Genomic DNA, 24,918 nt, shown 5'->3' on the forward strand with positions numbered 1-24,918 from the left:
GATCCAGTCATCCAATAACTTCCCCCTCCCATGTCAATTGAACCAGTGAATGTCAGTAAAGCAGCATTGCCTACCAGTGCACATCACCACTCCGCATCTAGAGAGCAGCTGCCCCAAAATACCACCCCTAAACCCATCATGTAATGAATGTATGTACCCCAAGAAGAAAACCAAGACACCAGTCTCCACTGTGATCTGCTCTAGTCTAGTAGTGCTCCGTTCAGATCACACACAAACCATTTTATAACAGCACACTCCAATGTATTTAAAAAATCTTTATTTGGAAAGAATGACAAGAGCAGGAGTTTTAAATACAGTCAAAAAGCACTCCCACAGAATAAATGACTTAATACAAGACCAATACAGCATGAAACTAACATAACTGCAGATAAACCAATTTCAGAAATGAAAGCCTAATTTTTCAGGCCAGGCCAGAGACCATATCTTCATGTGAATTTCAGTGAATATTCTGGAGTCAAAAATGACAGCAAGGTGAAACAATGTCAAACACCTCTTGATACTTTACAAAAAGGTGGGGTAAACAGACTTACTACCACCATTTGACAGCGTTCACAGCATGGCAACGTACCATACAATGCTCACTGACAGAAGGGGAGTGGTGACAGCTTTCCTCTGTGTTTGTTTTGTAGTTCCCTCAAACCGGAGACACACTCACTAAACATGCAATCATTAATTCCCCCAGTTGGAATCTTTTGTGTGTCTTGTGTGAAACTTTAGAATCTTGCACAAGGCAAATCCAAATAATTAAACCGTCCCTCAACCTGCTCTTTAAAATAAGGGGACTACAAATGGTTTTTACAGTTAGCATTCATAATACACAACTGGCAACAAAACTGAAACGGGGGAGATCTCGCTGTGACAAATCCAGCCCTTGATAAAACCCACCCTTTAGTACAAACCAAATTTGTAAAAAGAAAAAAAAAATCTAGAGAATTCATTTGTACATTCTAAAGCTGAACCAGGTTTAATGACAAAGTAAAAAAAACAAACCAAGAGAAACTGGAAGATTTAGAGAGGGGGGTGGGGGGGTTGGGGGATAGGGACCAGGTTCCCTCATGACAGTGGGGGAGACATCTGTGCCTTCCTCATGGAGCGCAGTGCCTTCTCTCGCAGGTGCTTCTCCAGGTCGTCCAGACTGTCCTCTACTTCACTGTCTGATTCCTTAAAGAAAGGTAGCATTAATTATATCTCATTCGGGCTAGCTTACATGGTGACAGGCATGCTGCACTAAAGGTTCCGATCACTTGATGGCCAGTGGGTGACTTGGCAGAATGGAAAAGTTAGACTTCACCTTTTTTGAGTCTGCGTCTGCGTCTGCAGCAGGGTGGTCTCCCCCCGCCCCGGGCGCAGGGCCGGAGCTCTTCTCCTTCTTGTGTTTCTTGTGTTTCTTGTGCTTCTTGTCCTTCTTGTGTTTCTTCTCCTTCTTCTTCTTCTTCTTCTTCCCCGCAGCCTCAGGATCAGAGTTCTGGGAGGAAACACCACATAACATCAGCCCCGTTCATTAGCAGTCCTGACTAAAAACAAACGTCTGATCAGAGGGTTAAGTGCTGCCAAGAGAAGGTCAAACCACAGAAAGGGTTTAGCTCATTCGATTTACAAACTAAACAATGTATTCATTGTAATGGGGCTCAGAGTGTAATCCCAAATGAGATGTTGAGCCTGGTGTGTCAGAAGCGGTCAGCTCACCTTGTTGGGAGATGGACTGCCAGAGCCACTGCTGGGCTTCTTGGCCGGCGGGGCTGGAGACCCACTGGCAGAGCGGGATGGGGAGGGAGAGGCCGAGCCAGGGGCCGGCCGCTTCAGGCCTGCAGGTCTCGGGGACCTGGATCTGGACTTTGATGACGCTCTCCTCACGCCCCGGGGACTCTGAGAGGCTCTGAGGAGCAGAGGTGTAGACAACAGCTTAGAAGCACATCTACTGATAGGTGCAACACAGGCTCGGGTGCATCAAAGTCATGTTGAGTGTGGGTTTACAATGTCAAACTGTCAGTCCACCAGAAGGGTGTGTCATTCTGCTCACCGCTGGTTCTTGCGTGGCTCTGGGGTCCGGGACACCCTGCGGATGGGCCGGCCACCGCTGCCGTGTGTGGGTGACGGCTGACGCCTCTGATTGGTTGGAGAGTTAGCGGAGGTTTCGTAGCGTCCCTGGGGACTGGCGGATGCCCGCGGGGCGCGGCCGCGGGTGGCAGGGGAGGGAGAGCGGTGGCCACCGTGGGCAGGAGGAGGGGAGCGGCCCTCCCTGCCTGGCCGGTTGGTGGGGAGCATGGGGCTCCTCCTGTGTCTGGGGGGAGATATGGAGGGGGGAGGCGTGCGCCTCTTCTGGGTGGGGGAGCTCCTGCGTTTGGGGGACCTGGAGGGGCGACGCTTGGCGCCTGGAGACGGGCGCTTGGCAGGGGGGGACCCGGACGGACGCCTCTTCTGAGGGAGCATGGGGGTGGGGCTGTAGCGCCGCTGGATGGGGGGGGAGAAGCGCCTGGGGGAGGGAGAGCGTCTACGGGCCGGAGGTGAGGGAGACCTGGGGGGGGAACGCACGGGAGCCAAGTCAGCTGAAGGTAGTCCCAATACCGCTTAGCGTTTAGATACAGACTTTAGATAAGTGGGACTAATGGAAATCCAGTGCTAATCAAATTGGATTTAAGTCAACTGAAACTGAATCCATTTAATGTGGCACTTGTGATGGTATTGTTACCTGCGTCTGGGTGGAGAGGGGGATCTGCGACGGCGTGGAGGAGAGGGCCTGCGTCCTCCAGGGGAAGGGCTCCGTCGTTTCCTGGGGGAGGACAACACAGCCGCACGTTCAAATACCCCTTGATGGTAACAAGTTTACTGTAGTAAACGGAGCATAATGTAAGCAGAGGGAGCGGGGGTGGGGGGGCTAGGAGCCGTGCTCGCTGACAGACCTCGGGGAGGCGTCCCTGTGGCGTCTCCTGGGGGAGGAAGGAGAGTGGCTGCGTCTTCTGCGCACCTCTCCGTTCTTGGCCACCGGCCCTGCGCCCGGCCTCTTGGCCCGCTCGTCCTCGGAGGAGGAAGATGAACCTGTATCTGTAACCCACCAGAAACAGGATGGGAGCGTTAAAAAAAGGAAGCTGATGGGTTGTCCTGCATAAGATAATAGACCTAGACGGGCATGGACTGAGTTAGAGATAGGAGGAGGAGGACACATAAACCTGTCGCACCTGAAGATGACTGGCGGTTCTGTCTACGGTACTGACGTCGCTGCTGCACAGAGTCTGCTGTAGCTCCCTTCTCACCTTTCTCCTCCTCTGAAACACCAAGCAGGGAGTCTCCTTTCAGTCATAAGGAGAGATAGCCCCATACACCCACAGACAAGACACACCCACCAGACCAAAATGCTACAAGAAAACATCCCCGAAGTTATGCAGGGCTGGGGGCCCCGTTCTCCAGAGCTGCTGTAGGACGTCACAAACTCTCACCTGATTCAGATGCCTCTGATCTCCTTGCTTTGGGCCCATCGGATGGTGAACCATTCCTCCCTCCTGGTTTTCTCTTCACACCTGTGGGGTAGACAACAACGTCAGGGCTTCCTGCTACACCAACAGGTGCTGCCCCCCGAACCCCCTTAGATGTTGCCCTTCTAGGAGTCGAGCAACCCAGGGATCGAGAGGATGAAACGCAATACAATTTCCAGGTCAGAGTTCAACAAGGCCCACTCCTTGCAGAGTCAATAGCTATTCCTGGATAATCTTGCACCGGGGAGACATACCCAAGTCTGGGACCGAGCATGTAATGTGAGGAGGTCCTATAGGATCATCTTAGGGAGTCTGAGGCAGGAGATGGTGAGTGGGAACTGATGTGGGGCTCACATTACAGCCTGGGCCAAATCTATTATGACACTACGCTCACCGTATGCAAGCGTGTTTTAAATGATTTAATTTAGGCTCATATGATAAGTCAGTTTAGCAAAGGGAAGTAACTCACTGATTCTAGAAGATATATCAGAGTGAACTGAACATCTCTGTGCATATCAGTAGATTTATATAAAAAGGATTTGACACAGTAGTCCAACTGTATTCTCAGGAGTTTAAGTCTTATTGACATGCTGTTAAGAGTGGATAACAGAGAGGAGATGTGCATGTATGGGTGTATTGCTACAGAGGTAAAAGGTACCTGTGGATCTGGAAGGAGAGGCTGAGGCCAGGCCCTTCCTGGCCCGTGGGGAGGGGGAGCGGCGAGCCTCGAGGGAGGGGTCTCCGTGGCGGGGCAGTTTCCTGGGCGGGGTGGTGGAGGGCCGTCTCACAGCCTTCTTAGGGGAGGGAGAGGAGCTGCTGCCGGAGGAGGAGGGGGAGCGAGAGCGCCGCCTAGAGGATAGACACACCACATCAGTCACTGTGCTAGAAGGACAAAACCCCCGAGGATAGACACACCACATCAGTCACTGTGCTAGAAGGACAAAACCCCCGAGGATAGACACACCACATCAGTCACTGTGCTAGAAGGACAAAGCCCCAGAGGATAGACACACCACATCAGTCACTGTGCTAGAAGGACAAAGCCCTCGCTAGTTCCACCTGGTGCTAGTGTTCCCTTACCTGCGGAGGGGTGAGCGACTGCGTCTGTGCCTGGGACCTGGTGGCCCACGTCTGGGCGGGCTCCTGCGGCGAGGAGACATCCTCCGCCTGGGGCTGGGCCTACGGCGGGGGGAGTAGGACCTGGGGGAGAGCACATCCATTTGTAACCATGGCGGCCCAAAACACCTGAGAAACGAGGCTGGGCAGCCCGTCTGGGGGGGTGCCGCTCAGGGAAGTGTCAGGTCTCACCTGGAGCGAGAGCGTGGTCGTCTGCGGGAGCGAGAGTGGGAGCGAGAGCGGTGCCGAGGCCTGTCCCTCCGGCCGTCCCTGTCCCTGTCCCGGGCCTTGGGGCGCTCCTCCTTCCTCACAGCCTTGTCTGGGGAGGGCTCCTTCACCTCAGTCACCGAGTCTGGCTGGGCTGCGTCTGACACGTGATCACTGGAACACCACAAATCAGAAGCATATTTCAGACGTTACGAGTAACTGTACCGTGTTACAAGGCATGTACATGTAACATGACCTGGCATTCCAGTATGGGGCCCAAGTCCAGTAAACCAATGTTATCCTGTGATGGTGGTGCCAGTCTACCTGGTGGAGGAGGCCTCCTGGATGATGGGTTCGGGCAGGATGCTGTCTGAGGTGTCTGGCTCCATGTGGGGCTCCTCCGGCTTGCTGGGCAGCAGAGCTGCAGGGGGGGAGCTGCTGCTGGGGCTGGGTTTGCGGCGCGGGGAGCGCGAGTGGCTGCGCTTCTTCTCCCGCTTGGCTGGCGAACGCCTGCGTGGTGACGGTGACCTGGACTTCCTCCTGGGCCACAACAAAGGGAACGTTGAGGATACTGGACCACGCTATTTGTAGAAGGATATATGTGTGTGTGTACTGGTGTCTCACCTTCTGTTGGGGCTCTTGGACTGAGCCCTCTCTCGGTTCTCTTTGTTTTCCTTCTCCTTCTTCTCATCGTCGATTTTCTTCAGAGAGGCAAGCTTCTCCTGCTCAATCTGCCACATAAAACAGCCCTGTGCTTTAAAAATGTGTTTTAAAACCCCCTGGCAGTGCTGTGACAAGTCCAGGCCCGTGGGACAAGGCAGTGGCAGGGCGACAGGCTTGCTGCTCACCTGTCTCTGTTTAATCTCCTCCTTCTTCTGTTCCAGGAAGGCAGAGGGGATGCCTGCGATGTTCTCCTGGGCACTGAGCAGCAGGGGCCACAGGTCTTTCATGAACTCTCTGGCGTTCTTTCCGTTCAGGAAGCCTGTCAGGTTAATCTGCATCATCTTGCTGTCCGGGTGCTGCAACACACACACGAAGGGGGAGAAGAGAGAATGCACCACGTGAACATGGGGAGGGAACTTGTGGAGGAGGGGGGGGTGAGGGAAGGTACTGTTTAGGTAGCTGCCTCCCCCCATGTTTCCTTACTAAGCTATGCCTGGTTGCTTATGGCAACCACATACCCAAATAATTTCAAGAGAAAATGGCTATAGCAATGCAGACCTTTGGGGCTCTGCCATACAACAAAAACAAAAAAGAAAGAAAGAAAAATCATTACTTTTTAAGTCCTGAGCTGGAGGGAGATACATCTACATCCCCACTGCATGCAATGTGACTGGAGCTTTACTCTCTGAGTGCCACTTTTTTTATGAGCCCCCATGTATATCTAGGAGATATAAATGTTTTTAAGTACCACTAGTAAATGTTACTTTTGTCTACCCGTCCTCTTACCCTGTTACCCCACAGTCTACGCTAGCAGTGATGTACAGATATCCACAATACAGAGTGCTTCAAAACCCAACAATGCAAGTACAGTCCCGGTGTCTTCAGTGAGCCCCGCAGGATCAGTGGGTATGGAGTGCCCGAGTCTCTTGCAGAAAGAGACGCTCCCATTGGCTTGCTTCCGCCTCCCTACTGCTTGAGACTCAACCACCTTGAGTTTAATGTTATACCATTTATCTAAATTGCAAGAGACGAACAAGCAATAATGAGTAAACAAGACATGGAAAAGGGGTTTTATTTCAACAGCTAAGACAAGAAATTATAGTAAGATACCATTGTTATCTGGCTCAGCCATTTCTTACCAATACATGTACCAATGAACGTAAACCTTTACCCAAACACATAATGGTAAATTATTTCGAATACAATTAGCTATGAATCTATAAAAAGAAATTTAAAGAAACCTTACTTTTCCAGAAACCTCTATAAATGAATAACAATCCTCCTTGGGTTGCGAGTCATAAATTCAGAGGAGCAGTTGACTGTCTAGTGTGCTACCAATACGTGTACGTTTTTTTTTTGCTCTGTGTATAATTTTCAACACCCCCATTTCATGTTTCGAAGCCCAACTAAGTAATAGTGGATGATGCCATTTGAAAACTAGGGCAGAACTCTAAAGAGTCTGGTACAAATGCATATCAAGATAATACAGGCCTATTCATAATAGGGAGCATGCACTCTGTAGTCTTATGAGAATCTCTGAGCTGGGCATCGATGGGTATCTTATGAACCATCTTTAAAAAAGGCATTGAGCCATAACGCAGGGAAATTATCTCAACCTTGGCTAACAAAGTGAGTACTTATCAGTACAAAATCCGCCAAGGACAACTTTCAACCCCGTTAATTCCAGTTAAGAATAAGGGGGAATGTTGAAAAGACTAATGGTGCATTTGAAATGCCTATGGAGAAAATGACATGGTACTGTTAAATCATGTCTAGCACTGGCATGATGAGGATCCCTGCACATAACTCACCTCAAACCACACACTGCATCATCAAGGGAGAGTTGGGCTCAGTGACTTTGGGCTCAGGAGAGAGCTAATTAGGTGTTGGTGCTATACTTCTGATGCAAGGTATAACATCCATATTGGTTCAGGCCTTTTAAATCATAAATCACATCATCATTAGAAAACTGCTGTACAAGGCACTGTCACACATCACAGCAACAACTTCTAATCATTCAAATGTTTTTGTATGCTTACACTGGATACCATTGGCATCTTTAACCATCCAAGCTCAAATTGTGATTTTACTTTTAAGTAGTTGTTTTGAACATCCTGCCGTAGCCTCATAACCCACATATACTGAGCAATAGATTATGAAGTACGTAACATGTGCAGCAATGGAAAAAAAACGAGCAGATTTGCAATCAATGGTATTACCTTCTCTTCCAGTTGGTTAAATATGAACTCTATGACGACGTCGTCTTCGAATCCCAAGATCTCCGTCACCCGCTGAGTAATCCAAGGCTTGATGACCTCCAAGTTGACCTTGGTCATGTCCACCTGTGGGTAAACAGCAATATCAATATACAATGCACACAATAAAATGCCATGAAGAAAACAGGGCGCCATTTCAAAACCACTTCCATTGGATGACCTGGGGGGCACTTCATCAGGGAAGTGAGACCTTATCAGCAATACTTCAGAGTTTGCGAAAATAAAAGTGGTGTCGCGTACCTTCTTCTCCAGGCATTCTGCAAATTTGAGCTGCTTCAGGAGTTTCTTCTGTTTGTTGCTGAAGCGATTATCTTGTTCTGCACTTGTTCCCTAGCAATGCAACAACAAGAGGCAAGTTAGACCAATGCTTCGATCATTTAAACGTTTTCTATTTCCGGACAATTATATTTATTACAGATATATTGAGATCAAAATTAGTTCTTCATGTTGATAGGTGAGTGAATTGGCAAACTACATTGAAATTTCTTGTTGTGCGTCACCACGCCGTCGAACGTTGACTAGCTTGCCAACTAGCGGCTCTAGTTATACCAACCAGCCATACTAACTAGGTACACCAGCAACATAGACACCAGATACAACGACAGGCCTACTCATGTTGGATGTGTTACTTAAGTAATTAATTCCAAGTTAATTCTTGCAACTAGCTAACTAATGACTATTTAACACATTTTAAGAAACACATAATTACCTCTAGCTAGCGAATAGCCACAACCTACCTTCCTAACTAACGTTACAGTAGTTGGTATGTTAGCTGGTTAGTTTGATGTCTACTTGGTTAAATATACATCTTTTAACATGCCAGCATTAAGTTTGATTCTGGAAGGATAGAGATTAGCTTTCTAACGTCCCGAAGCATGCAGTACTGAACCGCCATTGCTAACCGCTAGCTAGCAAGTTTGGGCCTACGAGTGTGCAGCGGAATGGCGCACGAGCTCATCCGTGCGGACTTGCTGGCGGCACATTACCACATATTTAAAAGCGTAACGGACACAATTAATGTAGCTCATACTTCAAACAACATGAGTGAATTTGTAATTATGCTTACGCGGAAGAATCCCGCGTCCATTATTGACCGTGAAGGATACTTATCGGCGACAAGGAGAAAGACGTTCTGCCGGACTCCAGGTTACAGCGCGAGACAAACTACTCCGTCAGAGCAAATCCTCAACAACGAAAATCACTTCCGGTAGCGTAACTTGGGCTCTTCTTTCCGAGAATTTCAAAATACAGGTCACAAAACTATCCCCCAAATTCAAATAAATTCGTGATGGCAACAAGCCATCAGAAAATATATTAATACTGGTGTGCTTATAGACTGCGTAGCGGCGGTATACGAGATATGAAGTTGGGTAATTATCGATTAAATGATCGATTCCTCACTATTCAACTGTATTCATAAAATGTATAAAGGCTAAACGTTGCATCCACCTTCTCCCTAGCCATTAACACTTCCCTTGGCTGAACTAAAGCAGAATACCTTCTTTTAGCCCTTTAAAGTCTTCCCTTATCTTACCAAATCATCTACTTTAGGTTAAATCATTTGTAAAAAAAAATCTACATAAATTGAGGTAGTCATCACTTCACTATCCATTTGTAAGTTGTTGTAATCGGACGGACACTCAGTGTTATTATAAGGAACGCATAATATTTTTATTAACTTTATCATAGGCAGTAAAGTGAGTGAATGACTAGTTCATTCGAGTGTCCACTAGGGGATGCCATCTCACAATTTCAGAAGTCTACAAGTGTCACAAGGGCTCATCAGGACTGCTGGCAGATCTTTCCAGCCTAATTAAACTGGAAACTCTTACAGAACTATAGTTGCATCATGTCTGGACTTGTAGTCTGCAGAGTAGAATAGGTGGTTGTTGAGGTGGAGCAAGCTAGGGTCAAGCTCCTCCCCCTCCTCCATACAGGAGTCCTAAGGAGACACGACAAAATGATTTAAAAACAGAATTGAATTAATTACAAACATATCTGCAGATTACTGGCCTTATATGGATGTCTACTGACTAACAGCACTTCCTTCAGGCTTTCTAATCAGTCACTGGTCACATGCTGAGCTGGGCTGTCTGAGTTAAAAACAACAATGCGCTACACATTTCCATACGATCATCACATGATTATCATTGGAGGACAAGATGCATCATGTCAACAAAGACTTGGGGCCTTGGAACATAAACATACCCGGTCAACAATTACACAATTCAGGATTGACTGGCTTGGTTGCCTTCTACAGGCAGAGGGTGCTATTGAGACAGGAAGCAGAGAGCAAGGGGAAGGAACATTGATTAGGATGATCTTCCCATAATTCTCTGTGATGGTCCAATGAGGGTGCAGGTAACCTGGCTCCTTGACAGAAGGGGATGGACCTCTTCAGAAGACCTAAATGCTGTACTCCCTCCGGTGTGTGCCCACCATGCCAGCTGGTGCCCTTGTCGGCTCCTTGTCGACAATGGCATGGAAACATTAGAGGCTCGTCCAAGGTTGGGGGGCACGATGGACGGCTCCAACATTGCAGCGCATATCTGCCCAGCGAGAGAGCGCTGGGGTTGTACTACACTAACAGTGTCCCCATTCATTCAACAGGCGAGTGAAGCAAATCGAATTTCCCCGCTAGCGTACAAAAACGCCTTTCAGACACTGCTCAGAAAAATGCTTTCCTAAATTGAATTAGGGCTGCAGTCATCCTTCACTTCACTCCTCTGCCTTGCACTGACACACTCAACACCTAATTGTTGAGATTTTTCAATGATCCAAAACTTCTGCGGTGGTGTCCAATGTCAATCACAAGAGCAGAAACTGCATTCATGCATCCACCCGCGCACACCCACACCCAACGCACACAAGGTCATCACTTGGACCTGCTCATCATAGTTTTTTAACTCTGATTCAAGGTGGTGTTATTGGACCAGTTAATGTGGTGATAAACAACAATGAAGCTAAACAGATATACTGTATAAGTAGTCTCTGTGTGTGTGTGTGTGTGTGTGTGTGTGTGTGCGTGTGTGTGTGTGTTTGTGTGTGTGTGTGTGTGTGTGTGTAGGTAGTTGAGGGCAGTGCTTTCCTGTCCATCTATTTTTTTTATACAGGCAGATGGCACACAGTGGCTCACTATTAACAGGGAGACTATACGATTAGAGAAAGATGAACAAACTGACTAAAACAAACCAGGCCAGTCTCCCTCTGTCACTAGTTTAGTCATAGCAATAGCAGTACAACTACAGAGCCATTAAAAATGTCGAATTAGACTGAGGTCCTTAGTAGGAGCCAGTCTGTTGGAACAAAGCAGTCTAAATCTTGCATGAGTGTGCTCCTCTCAGTGGGCTGTGTCACACTGAGCCTGGAGGGAGAGGCTTCACTGTGACCTTCCAGCCTCCTCCCTCCCCTTTTTACCTCCTGATCATGTGTTCTACCCCAATCCTGGAAAACAAAAACGTGGGAATATCGCAAAAAAAAGGCTTACTTCATAAATGTTCTCCCAATCACCTCATCGTTACTGGAAAAGAGTTTGTGTTTGGTCTTACACCTTTCCTTTTCCTTGTGGTCCGAGTGCAGGAGACAGCCAGACAAGCCAGATTCTCCATAGTATTGAGACCATGGCTGCTATAGTCTATATACATTTACATTGTCATTTAGCAGACACTCTTATCCAGAGCGACTTACAGTAAGTACAGGGACATACCCCCCGAGGCAAGTAGGGTGAAGTGCCTTGCCCAAGGACACAACGTAATTCGTCACGGCCGGGAATCGAACTGGCAACCTTCTGATTACTAGCCCGCTTCCCTAACCGCTCAGCCACCTGACTCCCTCCTATATAGGCTGCTATATAGTCAGGGAGTGTGGGTGGGTGGCTCGTGGGTCTGCTGCTTTGGCTTCCTCACCAACAGTGGGAGAACTGCGAGTCATAGCCATCTCATTACGCACAAGAGCTCCCATGAAAGTGAATGCCTCCGCCGCAAGATCATTCAGCTCCATTCATTTTCCAACCAGTGTTCTTGAATAAGCGACAGGGTGAGAGCTGCTTCTGCATCTACCCTCAGTTCATTGTTATTCTAATGAGTTTTACATTTCCAGGCAGCACAAAAGAATTAAAAGGCTGTGGGCTTCGTATAATAGACTCTTAGTCTAACCAGTGTACCACAAGTTCGTAGATGAAAGGCATTTATTAATGTAAAGCTGTAAATTCTGAGAACAAGATAAGAACACCCACCAAATGCCTCCTCCTACTATCCTCCTCTTCCCTTTCTACCTTTGACACTCGAGCCGCATAACATCACCTCTAGCACTGCTCACTCCTACACGCACTTCTGCAAACACATAAACAGAAGCTCTCTCTGGAGTACACACACACACACACACACAATCTTAAAATTTCTACTGCCGCATACCAATAACAGCTACAACAGGCGAGAACTTAAAGTTTCCAAATTACCTGAACGGAAAGCAAGTCAACGACTGTAACCAAGGGCCTCTTGGGAACAGAAGGAACAAGGTTGCACTTACTGGCAATAATGCAAAGCTCTGGTCATGGAATGACTGCATTTGTGTTAGGGATACAATTGGCTCTTCACTGTTAGGTCCTTGGAATGAAGCATAGTCACCATCCCAAAATAATATTCTCTCTCATTAATATTTGAAAGGTTTCAACCAACCAGGCTTCATTTTGAGAGCTTTAATTGAGGTGCCTCACCTCAGTCAGGGGCAACCTTAAGAGCCAGCAATCACTTCCAGGAAACAGGCTACTTAATAGATGAAATGATGTGTATGCACCATTTCCAACAACATTCTCAATTCTGAGGCAGTACATAAAATGTGCTGACCAAAAAAAATTAAATGAGCTTCTGGCTATTTTACAGCTGGTATTATTGTTCCACGATACATGAGAGTAATTAAATTTAACATTGATTTTTTAGAAAAATCAATCAGTAAAAAAAGAAATCAGATGTTACTTGGTTTATAAAATGTTGTTTTTATTCATGTTCATGTTACATAGCTGATACATCGATGATTAGCAAAAACACAATAGTGGTCCAAATCTCTAATGACAATCACTGGACTAACCAAACACCCTCTTACATGTGCACAAACCTGCATTGAAAAGTACTAAAATTTAACATTTGGACTTTGTGTGTATACAGCATTGGGTCCCATTCCAGTGTACTATTAAATGGCATGCATGACGGAATTATTTTTGTATTTTTTCATCTTTCCATTAACATGTTCCTATATTTGGTCTTTAGAAAGCCCCACTGTTTTCTCCTCAACTAGACATGCTTGACTGTGAATACATAACCAAGGGGAGGGGGAGGGGACTTTAAACCAATGGAAATCACCTGGCTGTGAAACTGTCAATGTCAGCATCTGTACTGGAGCTCCCTGCAGTAAGGGTTGATAGTATGGTGTCAGCATCTGGAACCGTACCACATAACCGTTTAAAGAGACAAGACTGAGGAGGGGAGGGTACTATTTTGCAAATCTATTCCGACAAATATTTTCCACCTTGACGAATAATCCAAACTCCTTCATCTGATGGGACTAGGGATGTCTGTCGCTTAACAGTAGGCCCTAAAACTTTGTTTTTCATCTCTAATTTGAACTATAATGTCGATACAAAGTGAAGCTATTAATACTTTTCTACAGCAGAAACTGCACATATGAAAGGCCAGGATGAACACAAACCATGGAATGGAGGGTTCTTTTTTTTTTTTCATTTTTTGACCAAGAGCAGCGGTGTGAAAAGACTATATGATTTTGAATTTTCATACACAGCTCTTTCAGTAAATGGGTTTCATTACTAGAATAAATCTTAAGTGGAGCAATAAGGAATGGAGACGTGTAAAAAGGTTTTTTTTTTTTTTTCAGGGGGAGGAGACCCGAGGAAGCTTCAGTTCTCGTTCTCGCCAGCCTCTCCTGCTTCCCCGCCCTCACCTTCCTCAGCCGCGTTGTCGGACGTCCATAACTAGAGAGAGAGAGAGAGGGACAGAGAAAGAGAGATAGGAAGGATGGAAAAAAGACAAAGGGAAGGAAAAATATTATTCCAGAGAAACACATGCATTCCCTGGGAAAGGTGCCACAAATGCGTTGGCAAATTCCCCGATAAGTCAAATGACACAGACCAAAGATGTGGTTATTAATTCAGGGAGCACGATCTTCCTGTGGTCATTGTGACAGACAGAGGGACACTTACTGTCAGGTTGTCTCTGAGGAGCTGCATGATGAGAGTGCTGTCTTTGTACGACTCCTCGTTCAGCTTGTCAAGCTCTGCAATGGCATCATCGAACGCCTGCCAACATGACAAAAGCAAAACCCTTGATGTTCACAGCAACAAAAAAAACTAAAACAACCCTGAATCTACACAGTGACATCTAAGCAGCACTCAGTTGTCATTTCAGGAAGTGACAGTAATGTACAGTATTGAGATCCATGTCCTACACAGCCAGAGGCCAGTCCAGCTGTTTGAGGGTTGGCTGACCTGTTTGGCCAGTGAGCAGGCCTTCTCTGGGGAGTTGAGGATCTCGTAGTAGAAGACGGAGAAGTTGAGGGCCAGGCCCAGGCGGATGGGGTGTGTGGGGTCCATCTTCTCCTTGCTGATGTCAAACGCCTGCTGGTAAGCCTCCTGAGAGTTGTCGATGGTTGCTAGGGAGACCAGAGGAGACCTACATTTAGGCCATGTGTTCCTAAATAGGCCTTTTCCAAGAAAGGCAGCAGTTGATACACAATACAATTCCTATTTTTCCATGTAGTACATTTTAACAACAAAAAAGAGACAATTTCACAAAAGTCCCATCACTAAACATAGTGAGTAATAAAAAGAAAAGAAAAAAAAAAGATAAAAAGGCGAGTCCATGATTCGGTTATGACTGCACATTCATATCACTGCAGTGGGGCCAGAGCCATGAACCTGCAGGGAAACAGTGCCATCTATTAGCACATCGATTTCCTTTTTGTCAAGAGAGCAAGCACACGAGGGGAAAAGAGAAAATGTGAAATGCCCTGCTCACAGGAGAAGGGGCAGACAGACTGAGGTCTCTTTAGTGTAGATTACACAATGCCTCCTCGTGAAAGAAGAGAGGAGAGAAGGAGAGCGAGAAATGAGGCCCATAGCGCCGACAGACACCCCTCCCCTTTTTGTTCCCCTTCCTATGAGATGAGGCACGATGGTCACGTGAGTGTGACGCACCAGTCCCTGCTTGACACCATTTCCAGCTCCCTGACAAAATGTGCCGTTCTATTTTGGCTCGTTAAGGGGCCCCTGAGTTCAAAGCAGGAGGGAGGCCTAGTTTGAACCTAGGCAGACTAGAACAATGGCATGCGACAGAATGTGCCTTGAAAAATGGCTCGGTAATGAAGTTCGGGAGTGTGTGTGTGTGTGTGTGTGGGGAGGGGGGCTGGGCTTTTATGTACTGAGACTTCTGAGGGGGGAAGGATGAATCTCCTTCTGTTAGTTACACAATCAACAGGAGATTTTGGCGGGTTTAGGAGTCATCTCTGCCACAGCGACTGACAACTGCTGGGACGCAAATCTGCCCAGAATGTTTCTTTTTATGTCTACAACCAGCCAGACACATTCTAGAAGAATAGAACAGGGCTTAACGAAGTTCAGACACGTTTGTTTTTGTTAAGTAGGCTGCTAAGACTCAGCTCAGGGACAGTACATTTACAACATTAGGTTTTCAGTTTCATCCCATACCTGTCCTGTCGGCTCCAGAGGCGACTTCAGCAAGGTATCTATAGTAGTCCCCCTTCATCTTTAGGTAGAAGACTTTGCTTTCAGGGTTTGTGGAGTTCTCAATTAAATATTTCGTCAGCAGTTCCTGTGGAAAAAAGACAGATGCATTGATCACTTTGTCTACACTAGCCAAGACATCATACATGCATGGAATGTTTAGTCCTGTTGTGGCCAGATTACTGCTAATCTGTGTCTGGGAGACCACTAGGTTTAAAAAGCCATGTTAATGGTTTTAAAAACCAGATAAACCATTTCTCTCAGGATGGGATAGGTTCCATCCTGAGACGCACATAGAGGAAAGGCTGACTCAGGATTAGAGAGGGGTACAGCGGCTGACTGGTCAGGGCAGATCACAGCACCTAAATCACTGGGGCCAGCCAGCATGCCAGCTCTCGGCCACGCCCATCTATTAACTGTCAGATAATAGGAGATTAGGTGAAAGAAGTGCATGTCTCAAGTGCCAGGCATTCCAGCCCAATTCATTCCCTAAAACAGAATGGCCTAGCTTGCTTGAAATGAATTCACAGTGCTTAAATTTCTGTCTCACTAACGTACGGCCACACCTCTCTCCATAATAATAAAAAAATAAATCACAAACCTGTGAAATTCTCTACATTGTGACAGGAATATCTCCCCATCCTCGAATTGATACAAACACAATTAGAGGCGGTGGTCAAAGTGGCTCACTGCTATGTAGACAAGAGTACAACTGTGAATAGCCAATCACTTTTGAGTATAAATCTGGCTGGGTAGCATTGCGGACAATGTGGGCCATCACCATGACAACCTAGAACCAGTCTGACTTTGAGAAATGCGTCTTGCCAAGGTTAGCCTATATCCAGGAGGCAAGTAAACCCAGCCTACATTACTGTCTAAGTGGGCCTGCTTTGCCTTTACCTTTGACTAAAAGTGGGACAATACAATGCAGATAGAACTTAACTTCTGTACTCCACAACATAAATGAATGCATCGAAAGGTGTGTGTGCTTGTGCACACCACCATCTATTTAGCTGAGGCACCTTGCTGTGTTTGGGTGAAGCCTTAAACCAAGCTGGGGCAAAGGATGAAAGGCACCAGCCTGCATGTTCAGTCTGGCATGTGCTGGTGGGGGAGTGGGGGCATTCTCCCTGCCAGCTGAGGAGAGGCTCACCTGCTCTGGGTCACCAGGAGGAGCCCGTCTAAGCGGGGGGACGAGTTGGGGCACGAAGTGTGATCCACACCCTTGGCCCACCACACCCTCGGCCCACCACACCCTCGGCCCACCACACCCTCGGCCCACCACGCCCTCGGCCCACCACGCCCTCGGCCCACCACGCCCTCGGCCCACCACGCCCTCAGCCAACAAGCTCTGGCTGAGACAGGAACGTGCACAACACGTCTGCTCGCTCTATCGCACACACACACACACACACAGGAAGTGGAACGGCAGCAAGGTGTGTTCTGAGGGTGGGTTTATTGTAGTCGAGATGTTGTGCCGCGTTTACGCAAACATGACTCAGGAGAACAATGGGTTCACATCTGTTGCAATGCGTCTGCTGGATAAGCAGGGAGCCTCTTATTAGAACATGAAATGATGGTCCACTTTTGCCAGATCACAATGAGACTATTCATAATGTAGGCTATACCATCAAACTGCATATGATGGATCATGTAAGTAAACATGTTTCAAGCTGTACCAGTCATATTTCAATTGGTGGATGTAGCGTTTTGGAATTAAACCCTTGCAACACGCATCCTTCATTCCTCGTTGTCACACTAGCGGAAGGGATCGGTCAGTCAGGACTAAGACTGAACAGCAGACGTGACATTTCCAACTTATCCTCATGAATCACCTAATACTTCTGGATCACAGCTTGTGATGCAGCAAACTGCTTCCCAAGGAAGCTGCCCCATCTCCAGCCCCACATGAACACCTAGTGTTTAGAAGGCCAGTGGCTCAGGGAAATGATTACTGCCTGCCGGCTAAGCTTCCTCCTCGATCTCCCTTAATCCACTTCAAGACAGGATAGGAATAATGGGAAGAGCCATTCCCCGCTGTCTTAGATTTAACAAGTGAAAACATATCTCTAAGTAAGATAGGTTGCAACAGACCCTGACGATACTAGACAAATGTATAGTTGGAACTGACTGACATCAAATAAAGACCATTGGAGTATGTCGCAAGAGTCCTCATTTAGAAATGTAACTTCAGTTATTCCTTGCTTCCATATAGTCTGAATCTGATCAATATTTGTCCCCCAATGGGAGTTCTCATCAGAGACCTATTGAGCAAACTGGGTTATGGCAGCCCTGTTACACAATTCTAAATGAACTCTTTCACTTGGCCAACCACATTACAAGTTACGTTTGTGCACCAGATGAGACTGGGGTAGTATCACACACTTTGTATTACACTGGCTTGGCTAGGCTACTACTGTTCCTGTCTGTTCCACCCACTGACTGGCACACCTTGCTGTATAGAGCAGTCATTCATGAACTTTGTCAGTTCACACCCTCGCATAGTTCAAGCAGCCATTGTTTCAGATTCCCACAAGGAAGGAATCGGGGATGACAATAAAATACTTCCTTTTGGTGGAGGTACCATTTATAGAAAAGGGGGAATCACAGGATGTCAAATTATGTTTGATCCAAATAGGACTCAAAACAATAAGTTGAATACATGCCCTGACCCTCCAAAAATGTATACAGGTGCCTTTTTACATGCAGTAGGCCTACCTCTTCGATAGTGTCAACGAGAGTTTAAACTGGATCTGGCTGCAGTTACACTGATCTGCTTTTAGAAAGCAAACTAAAGCCAAGCACCAACTACACTGCTACCCTAGTCTTCACAGGGAAGCTACATCCAAGTGAGAAATGCCTCCTTTCTCTCCCCCTCCCCCCAATCTTCCCAGGCAGCAAAGAGACACCAGATTCCTGCGGCACCGCTGGAGTTGGGTGAATAACTGATGTCTCGTGCTTACACTCAGACGCCTTGGGAAGAAGGCGGAGAAAAGCGACTGCCATGAGATGGCAACCAAACGCGTGTAACCTTCAGTGATCATGACACATATTGACCAATGGGAAAAGCGTAACGGCAAACGTGGACCCAATCCCAAGAATGTGTCGTTTGTGCACTGATTCAGCAACACATTATTTTACATGGCTAATTGAACTTGGCTATTTATACCCATCTGTGAGCCTACGTTTGCCCTGCAATCTTCCATAGTTTTATCTCACAATTCCCCCAGAAATTGTACCCTCTCCAGTTTTACAGTAGAAAGCCGATTCACAGCATCCTATAAACTAAACAAACGCCTTGTGCTGAAATGAATTAAACTACAGTAATTACCAGAACGTCATTGCAGATATCGCGCAACTCGGATTCCACCTTCTCCCGATATTCGTTGACCATTTGGAGTTTCTTGTCGCTTCCCTCGGTCTTCTGTCCGATGCTGGAGATGACTCTCCATGCCGATCGCCGAGCCCCGACCACGTTCTTGTAAGCGACAGATAGCAGGTTCCTCTCCTCGTTTGACAACTCGCCTCCTTTCTCCGTTACCTCCTTCATGGATGCGGCCATATCGTCGTAACGCTCGGCTTGCTCAGCCAACTTGGCCTTCTGAATCAGCTCCGTTTTATCCATTGTTTTTTTAATGATGTTTAACCTTAGGTTAATTCGTCAAAAGTCTGGTTCAAAAATAGTCCAGGAATGCAACAGGGAATGGATAGAGGGGAAGTTAAAGGTCGAAAGGTGGAGATGCAGAGTATTCCACAGTCAAAACCTGCAGGTGAAAAGGGTGTAACGTTAGATCATGATGACAGGAAAAGATTTAAGTTAAAGTCGTTAGCCTTCATCCATTCACAAATCAACGATCCTGCAGCAAGCTTGCTTCCCATTAGTAAGCCGTTGCCAGCTGGTGAACGCTCCGCACTCCCTGCCTCAGGGCCTGAGGGTGCAAGTCCCTGGCCTGAACCTAGCCCTGGACCGGAGAACGACACACGGATGTCAGACTAAAAGCAATTGTACCGTTATTGTAGACTAGCTACAGTAACCAATTCATAGTTTTCGACATCAGTTTCTGAAAGCTGAAGACAAAACCCGGCTTGATCCCGAACGTATTGAGCTTGTGGTTTACTGGTACTAGTTAGCTATTCACCAACCAAGTAGCCTAGATGACGATGGCCAGCTAACAACGCGTTAGCTTGCTAGCTAGTAGTAGGTGCTTGACTAAACTATCCGAACAAGACGAATATCTGCCATGTTAACTAGCATGTGAATATATTTGCTAGCTAAACCTTCAAACATATGTTGGCTACCGCTCGGTTACTGTACCAGCAACCAGGCTTGGTCCAGAGTAGCTAGTCTACCGTCCAAACTAACGTTTGTCAATTTTTACAAGATAAGGCTCTGCCACAAGAATGCATAAAGCTGCCGATTGAAAGCTAGCGTAGCTAGCTATCAAGGCAGCTAGGCTAGCTTACATACAGGATAGCAGCTAAGCTCGTTTTTGCTAGCTATTCTCGGGCTCGGCGTTGGGCCACTCCTTCCATACAGGCATGCATTGCTAACAAAAAAAACCTTGTCAAATCATTGCTACATTATCACATCTTACAAAATATGAATGAGAGAAAAGAAAGAAACAAGCTTCGCCCATTTTCTAACCTTCTAAGATGCCAATATGCTCCTTCGAATTGATCCGATTTGAGATTGGTGTGAAGCAAAGCGAAAAACAGCACAGTAGCCGTGAAGTTCAACTCAACGTATTAGTTCAGGGCGTTACAAAAAAAGAAAAATGCTGTCCAATCACAAATAGAGTTTTCTGCTGATCGACAGTAATTTCCAAATATTTTGACCAATGGTTGTTTTGAGTTAAGAAAGGGGGAGGGTATTTAGCGCAAGTTAGACCGACTTGTAGGCTGCGGCTGGGGCCACGGGGTTTCCTCCAATTAGAGCAAGGGAGAAGACGTCACCGTTACCATAGTGATGCTCTTCCAGCCCCCTTCACACGTTGTAGCAGTAACAGCTTCGGAGGGGCCCGGAGGCGGGCGTGGCACCCAGTTCTCTTAAGTGACGGTGATTTAGATATTTTTTCTTTCATATTTGTTTATCTTGGAATTAGCATAACTATGTCCACCAGCATACCATGCGTTTGATTGTTCAGATGAGAATAAGACCACGAAGCTAAAGTTGAAGGATTCTATTCAGGAGGTAATATAGCTTATGACAGAATCATGACAGAAATAGACCTGGCTACCGACCGCCAGCAACTTCCTTTTTATCCCTGGGCTCAGTCACAGACACCAGATATCCAGCCACCTGTCCTCTCAGTTTGCTACAAATCTCTGGTGATATCCTCTGATGGCAGATGTTCACTGCTGGAAGCCATTGATTAATATTCAATCATATTGATCAAGATTGGAGACTAAATAAATCTAGAAACTTTTCTATTCTGATTTAGAACCACTTTGATTTAGTCATCATTATACATTGATCACATCATATGTTTTCTTCCAATAAGACTTACAAATTGATTTCTGAAGTGTTCTCAGTGTTCTCTCTTTAGATAATTTCCGTTTCAATCTCTTTAGGCAACTACTTAGTGTTAGATTTTTTACCTCCCCGACTTGAAGCATTGCGGCAGCGAGAGAGAAACAACACCATTCCTGTTGCAACTTCCCTGTTAGGCACATTTCTAAGCCATTTTTTGCCTTCCATTTAGTGTGCCCTGTGGGTTTACTGTTAGATAATTGGCAGGGTGCATTAGCTGAAGTGAAAGGCATCCAGACTCTTATCGACAGACCTTCCATGCTGCCATACAGAATAATGGTTCTACATTGCAAAGCAAACAAGACAGCACTACCATGTCCTTCCAATCCAACATACTGATGTTTAGGGAGAACAGGCAAACAGAGAAGTCTGTATTTGAGTACTGAGTACTGTGTCTCATGAGACATAAAAGAGAGAGCAACTGTGAATGACCCAAAATGTTCATTGAGTCACATTCTCCTTCATGCTCTACCCAGTCTTGACAATGCTGTCCGGATGCATTCTACAGTCTTTAAGTATCTATGGCATGAGAGTTGAAGGGACAATGGTCTATGTGGATCAAAATGACTCTGCAGTTGCCTCTCATGGGATCTGTTTCAGTTCTGGAATGTTTCCTCACAATTTTGTAATTCTAGAAGTTTCCTGTCATGGATGAGTAGAGGTTCAAACCCACAGCTACTGGATTCCTGGTTATCATTGATTTATTTTCCCAGATACAGAGATGGCTGTGTGTCCCTATCCCATTGTGACGGACTGCAATTCTTCATGAATTCAGCAGGGAAGGATACATAAAAGGACACAAACAGTTGTGATGCATGACCTCGAGAAACTGGGCGACAGGTAGCCAACAAACACTGCTTTGAAAGGAACTTTGTTTTCTCTCCAAGAAATCCCCAAATCTTGTTTCCTGCAGACATAGCTTACCATCACTCCACTCACCAGTTTGACAGCCACCTTTGGATCCCACAGGCTGCTGCGTAACTGAACAGGCGTGGGCTTATGTAACACCCAGAGGCCCTTGGGTGTTGTTGGTCTCCACTGAAACCTGTCTGCCTGGCAACAGCTCTCTCTTACTGTTCTCTCTCTCTCCCCTGCACAGACAGAAAGAGAGACACTATTAGCGTTTTGATACTTACGTTCCTTGAGTCAAGCTGTCATGTTTCCAAGGTACATGACAATAAGTACACTCCAAGCACCAATCCCATTAATTTATTTATTTATTGTCATCACCCCAGTGCTCCACATGTTGTCATGACTGTCAACCGAGAAAGAGAGAGAGGCAACATACTGAATATATACAAACCTGAAATGTATTAGAATATTATTATTGTTATTTGTCCTGTTGAAATAGTTTGACTACTAGTAAGCAAAATTTGAAGGATGATTCGAGAACTGTAAAATTAAGAAGAGAATGGTTGAAATAAAGATAGACTTTGTTCTCACGCTGCTCAATTTGGATTTTTTTCTTGTCCACGGTAGTCAGCCTTTTGGCTATGTGAGAAGACTGGTGTCAGGAAACAGAAGCTCAAACAAGACATGAACCTTACACAGTTTATGAAACTATATTCCTAATCCTTGTATGAATTTTTATCCTGAGCAATGACAACATTGTATACATTGCTGCAAGAAAGAATGGCTTTGGAGTGGGCTACCTGGAGAAGCCTGAGTGGGAGAAGGCTTAAGCTTCCAAACCCTAGCTGTACTTGAACACTCTATGCAGCATGGTCATGTGGCGTTATTAGATCATGATTTAATACATTGTTCCAAGACTGAAACCAGATCTGAAAAGACAGATGAGTCAACAGGAGTATAGGTGCGGTACTCTAATGTGTTTACATAGCACCACTGGTCAAAACATGAGATGTTCCAGTACAAGTTCCTAGTAAGGATCAGTCAAGGAAGGGAAGTTAAATAGGACTAAAGTCAAGTGTATAGTGTCATCGGAAGAATTATATCTACTTAACAGTGGGTGACTGGATGTGTGTGGTATGGTGTATAGCACAAAGATGACAAGTCCACTAGAGATAGACCAATAACCAATAGTATAAGTTAGTCAAATAAAGTCTTAAACAGTATTACACAGACTGCTGTTAATGTAGTTGAAATCAGATGTACGGTAAAGGCTACAGAGTGGCTTTTCTGCTAAACATAAGTTTATGATATCTTTTCAATCAAACATCCAGATGCATGATGATTTCACTCAAAAGATTGTTCTTGGCTAGATTTTGACATGTGAGTTAATGTACTTACATTCTAAACTCAGTATGGCCCACCCAGAGACAATGTCCATTTCTTTTTAAACCTGACAGTCTGAGACAGTTGAGAGTCTCCAGTCCACAGCAGTGCTGCTGGTTATAAATAGAGTCTTTTTATAGGTTGGGAAATCCCAGGGCTTCAGTTCCAGTTTAGAGCTCTTGATCTGGATATCAGCCAACAGGACAGCAGTTCGTATGGAAGAACTACCCAGGTTCACTGTCATTGTCAAGTCAACAGATGAGAAGATTCAATCAAGACAGGACGGGTTGAAAGTGGTGACAGGTGGATGACAGGCTGACTTAAAGCAATAAATCAAAGCCACACAAGAGGCAGCCCTCAAACTCTGATGTGATGTAGTTGACAGTCAACAGGTTAGAAAGATTGGACACCTTTTTTTCTTATAGGCTGTAATATTGTTGTTGTCTGTTCTACCATCCAGCAAGGGAGAGCTAATGGAAGCAGTTATTTCCGAGGCGGACCAACTGATGTACAGTCCATGTCCATGAGTGGATCATTTCAATGATGAATGCAATTAGATATTTGCCAACACAGGGAACAACACTATCCAGTATTATGAACAACAGCCATCAATATAATGTTCTTGTTGGCTCCGTAGCTGTATTCCTGCATTATTGCAAATGGAAATTCAAGCGTTAACTGTCGAATCCCTGGGCCGTCTTTTCTGCTGCTGATGACTGCCGGATGAATTATACATGAAAGAAGAATCAACTGTGTTTCGTTTTAATGCTCTCTAGATATCTCTACCATCCACAATGAACATCTGTTTTGATCACCATAAAATGTAGTGAACTGATGTAGAAGATCAACTAAATCATGTGACTTGGGCCATGTTGTACAAATCCCCACCAACTCACAAGTCTGGAATCCCAAGGCTCTGCTAGGTGCATGTATGGTACAAAAATATACACCTTTGTCATAATCTCTACCTCCAAAATGTGCTCAAGCAACCTTTGAGATCACGGTGAGAAAGGAGTTACCATATGTAATGTTTACCAAAAGATTGAGTGGTGTGTGTGTGTGTATGAATGTGTGAATATGTGCAAGTGTGTGTCTATTAACTGGCAGGTTGGTTAGTTGACAAGAGCAGGGGGTGGCCCCGGCTTCTTCTTGAGGGGGCGTGCGTGGGGGGCGCTTGGTTGGCATGGCAATTAGGCCTCTATACTCCAGTTCACAGCCTCTCTCCCTGCTGTAATTAAAGGCAATTAAAACGCCAAGCTCTCTATGTGTCTCCTAGTCCTACTCAGCCTGCCGCTGAGGATGTAGTTATTATTTCTATTACATTCCCCTCTGTTACTGCTGCCACTGTTGCACTGGAAGCTTATTAAAGCCGATAACACAACAGTAGAGTCTAAATGGTTGCGTACCCTCCCTTTCCTTTTGTGGGGTGCTCTTGACGTGACAGACCTTTTTCCACTCGTGCTTCATTCCGGTTCTGTTTCGCGTCAACATGTTAATGGGGGAACGGCAATTACTCGGCAGATATGCGACGGAATCCGAGCACTGACTGTATGTTAACATTCCGTGCACACAGGAAGTGAAGCACGGACTGCTGTACAGCGCTGTGTGAGAGCCGAGCTCTGCTTGGTATGCAGGGACGATGCAGCCCAG

The 24,918-nt window shown here is 46.0% G+C and overlaps 2 protein-coding genes across 6 annotated transcripts; both read right to left on the minus strand.

The window, feature by feature from the left end:
• Positions 1 to 260: 260 nt before the first annotated feature.
• srrm1 (serine/arginine repetitive matrix 1) lies at positions 261 to 8,955 on the minus strand. Of its 5 annotated transcripts, none has more exons than XM_067242865.1 (17): positions 8,820 to 8,955; positions 7,994 to 8,083; positions 7,697 to 7,819; positions 5,663 to 5,833; positions 5,439 to 5,545; positions 5,139 to 5,354; positions 4,800 to 4,988; positions 4,572 to 4,691; positions 4,150 to 4,340; positions 3,456 to 3,536; positions 3,198 to 3,284; positions 2,922 to 3,063; positions 2,711 to 2,791; positions 2,042 to 2,536; positions 1,708 to 1,897; positions 1,313 to 1,486; positions 261 to 1,175 (listed from the first exon to the last, which is right to left on the minus strand). In XM_067242865.1, exons 1-17 carry the CDS (start codon positions 8,838 to 8,840, stop codon positions 1,164 to 1,166), a joined length of 2,490 nt encoding a protein of 829 aa, XP_067098966.1. In that variant the 5' UTR covers positions 8,841 to 8,955; the 3' UTR covers positions 261 to 1,163. The 5 variants fall into 5 exon arrangements, with proteins under 5 accessions (XP_067098966.1, XP_067098965.1, XP_067098969.1 ...); XM_067242864.1 differs by having other exon boundaries at positions 261 to 1,182; XM_067242868.1 differs by lacking the exons at positions 7,697 to 7,819; positions 7,994 to 8,083; positions 8,820 to 8,955 and adding an exon at positions 7,289 to 7,415 and having other exon boundaries at positions 261 to 1,182.
• A 4,515-nt stretch (positions 8,956 to 13,470) lies between these two features.
• On the minus strand, positions 13,471 to 20,253 carry LOC136948751 (14-3-3 protein zeta/delta-like). Its single transcript, XM_067242759.1, has 6 exons — positions 20,149 to 20,253; positions 18,835 to 19,267; positions 15,468 to 15,591; positions 14,250 to 14,413; positions 13,965 to 14,060; positions 13,471 to 13,736 (listed from the first exon to the last, which is right to left on the minus strand). Exons 2-6 carry the CDS (start codon positions 19,126 to 19,128, stop codon positions 13,662 to 13,664), a joined length of 753 nt encoding a protein of 250 aa, XP_067098860.1. The 5' UTR covers positions 19,129 to 19,267; positions 20,149 to 20,253; the 3' UTR covers positions 13,471 to 13,661.
• Between the last annotated feature and the right edge of the window lie 4,665 nt (positions 20,254 to 24,918).

Source organism: Osmerus mordax, chromosome 9, assembly GCF_038355195.1.
Source record: "Osmerus mordax isolate fOsmMor3 chromosome 9, fOsmMor3.pri, whole genome shotgun sequence".
NCBI classification, from domain to species: Eukaryota; Metazoa; Chordata; class Actinopteri; order Osmeriformes; family Osmeridae; genus Osmerus; species Osmerus mordax.

Excerpts from the sequence above, each read along its gene's own strand:
- srrm1 (XM_067242864.1), bottom strand. The coding sequence starts at position 8,840 with ATGGACGCGGGATTCTTCCGC. Across the intron at positions 2,792-2,921 it reads CACAGGGACGCCTCCCCGAG|GAAACGACGGAGCCCTTCCC; the intron begins GTCTGTCAGCGA and ends GTCCTCCCCCAG. Across the intron at positions 1,183-1,312 it reads CAGACGCAGACTCAAAAAAG|GAATCAGACAGTGAAGTAGA; the intron begins GTGAAGTCTAAC and ends CCTTTCTTTAAG.
- LOC136948751 (XM_067242759.1), bottom strand. The coding sequence starts at position 19,128 with ATGGATAAAACGGAGCTGATTCAGAAGGCCAAGTTGGCTGAGCAAGCC. Across the intron at positions 15,592-18,834 it reads ATATCTGCAATGACGTTCTG|GAACTGCTGACGAAATATTT; the intron begins GTAATTACTGTA and ends TTTTTTCCACAG. Across the intron at positions 14,061-14,249 it reads CCTGCTCACTGGCCAAACAG|GCGTTCGATGATGCCATTGC; the intron begins GTCAGCCAACCC and ends TCATGTTGGCAG.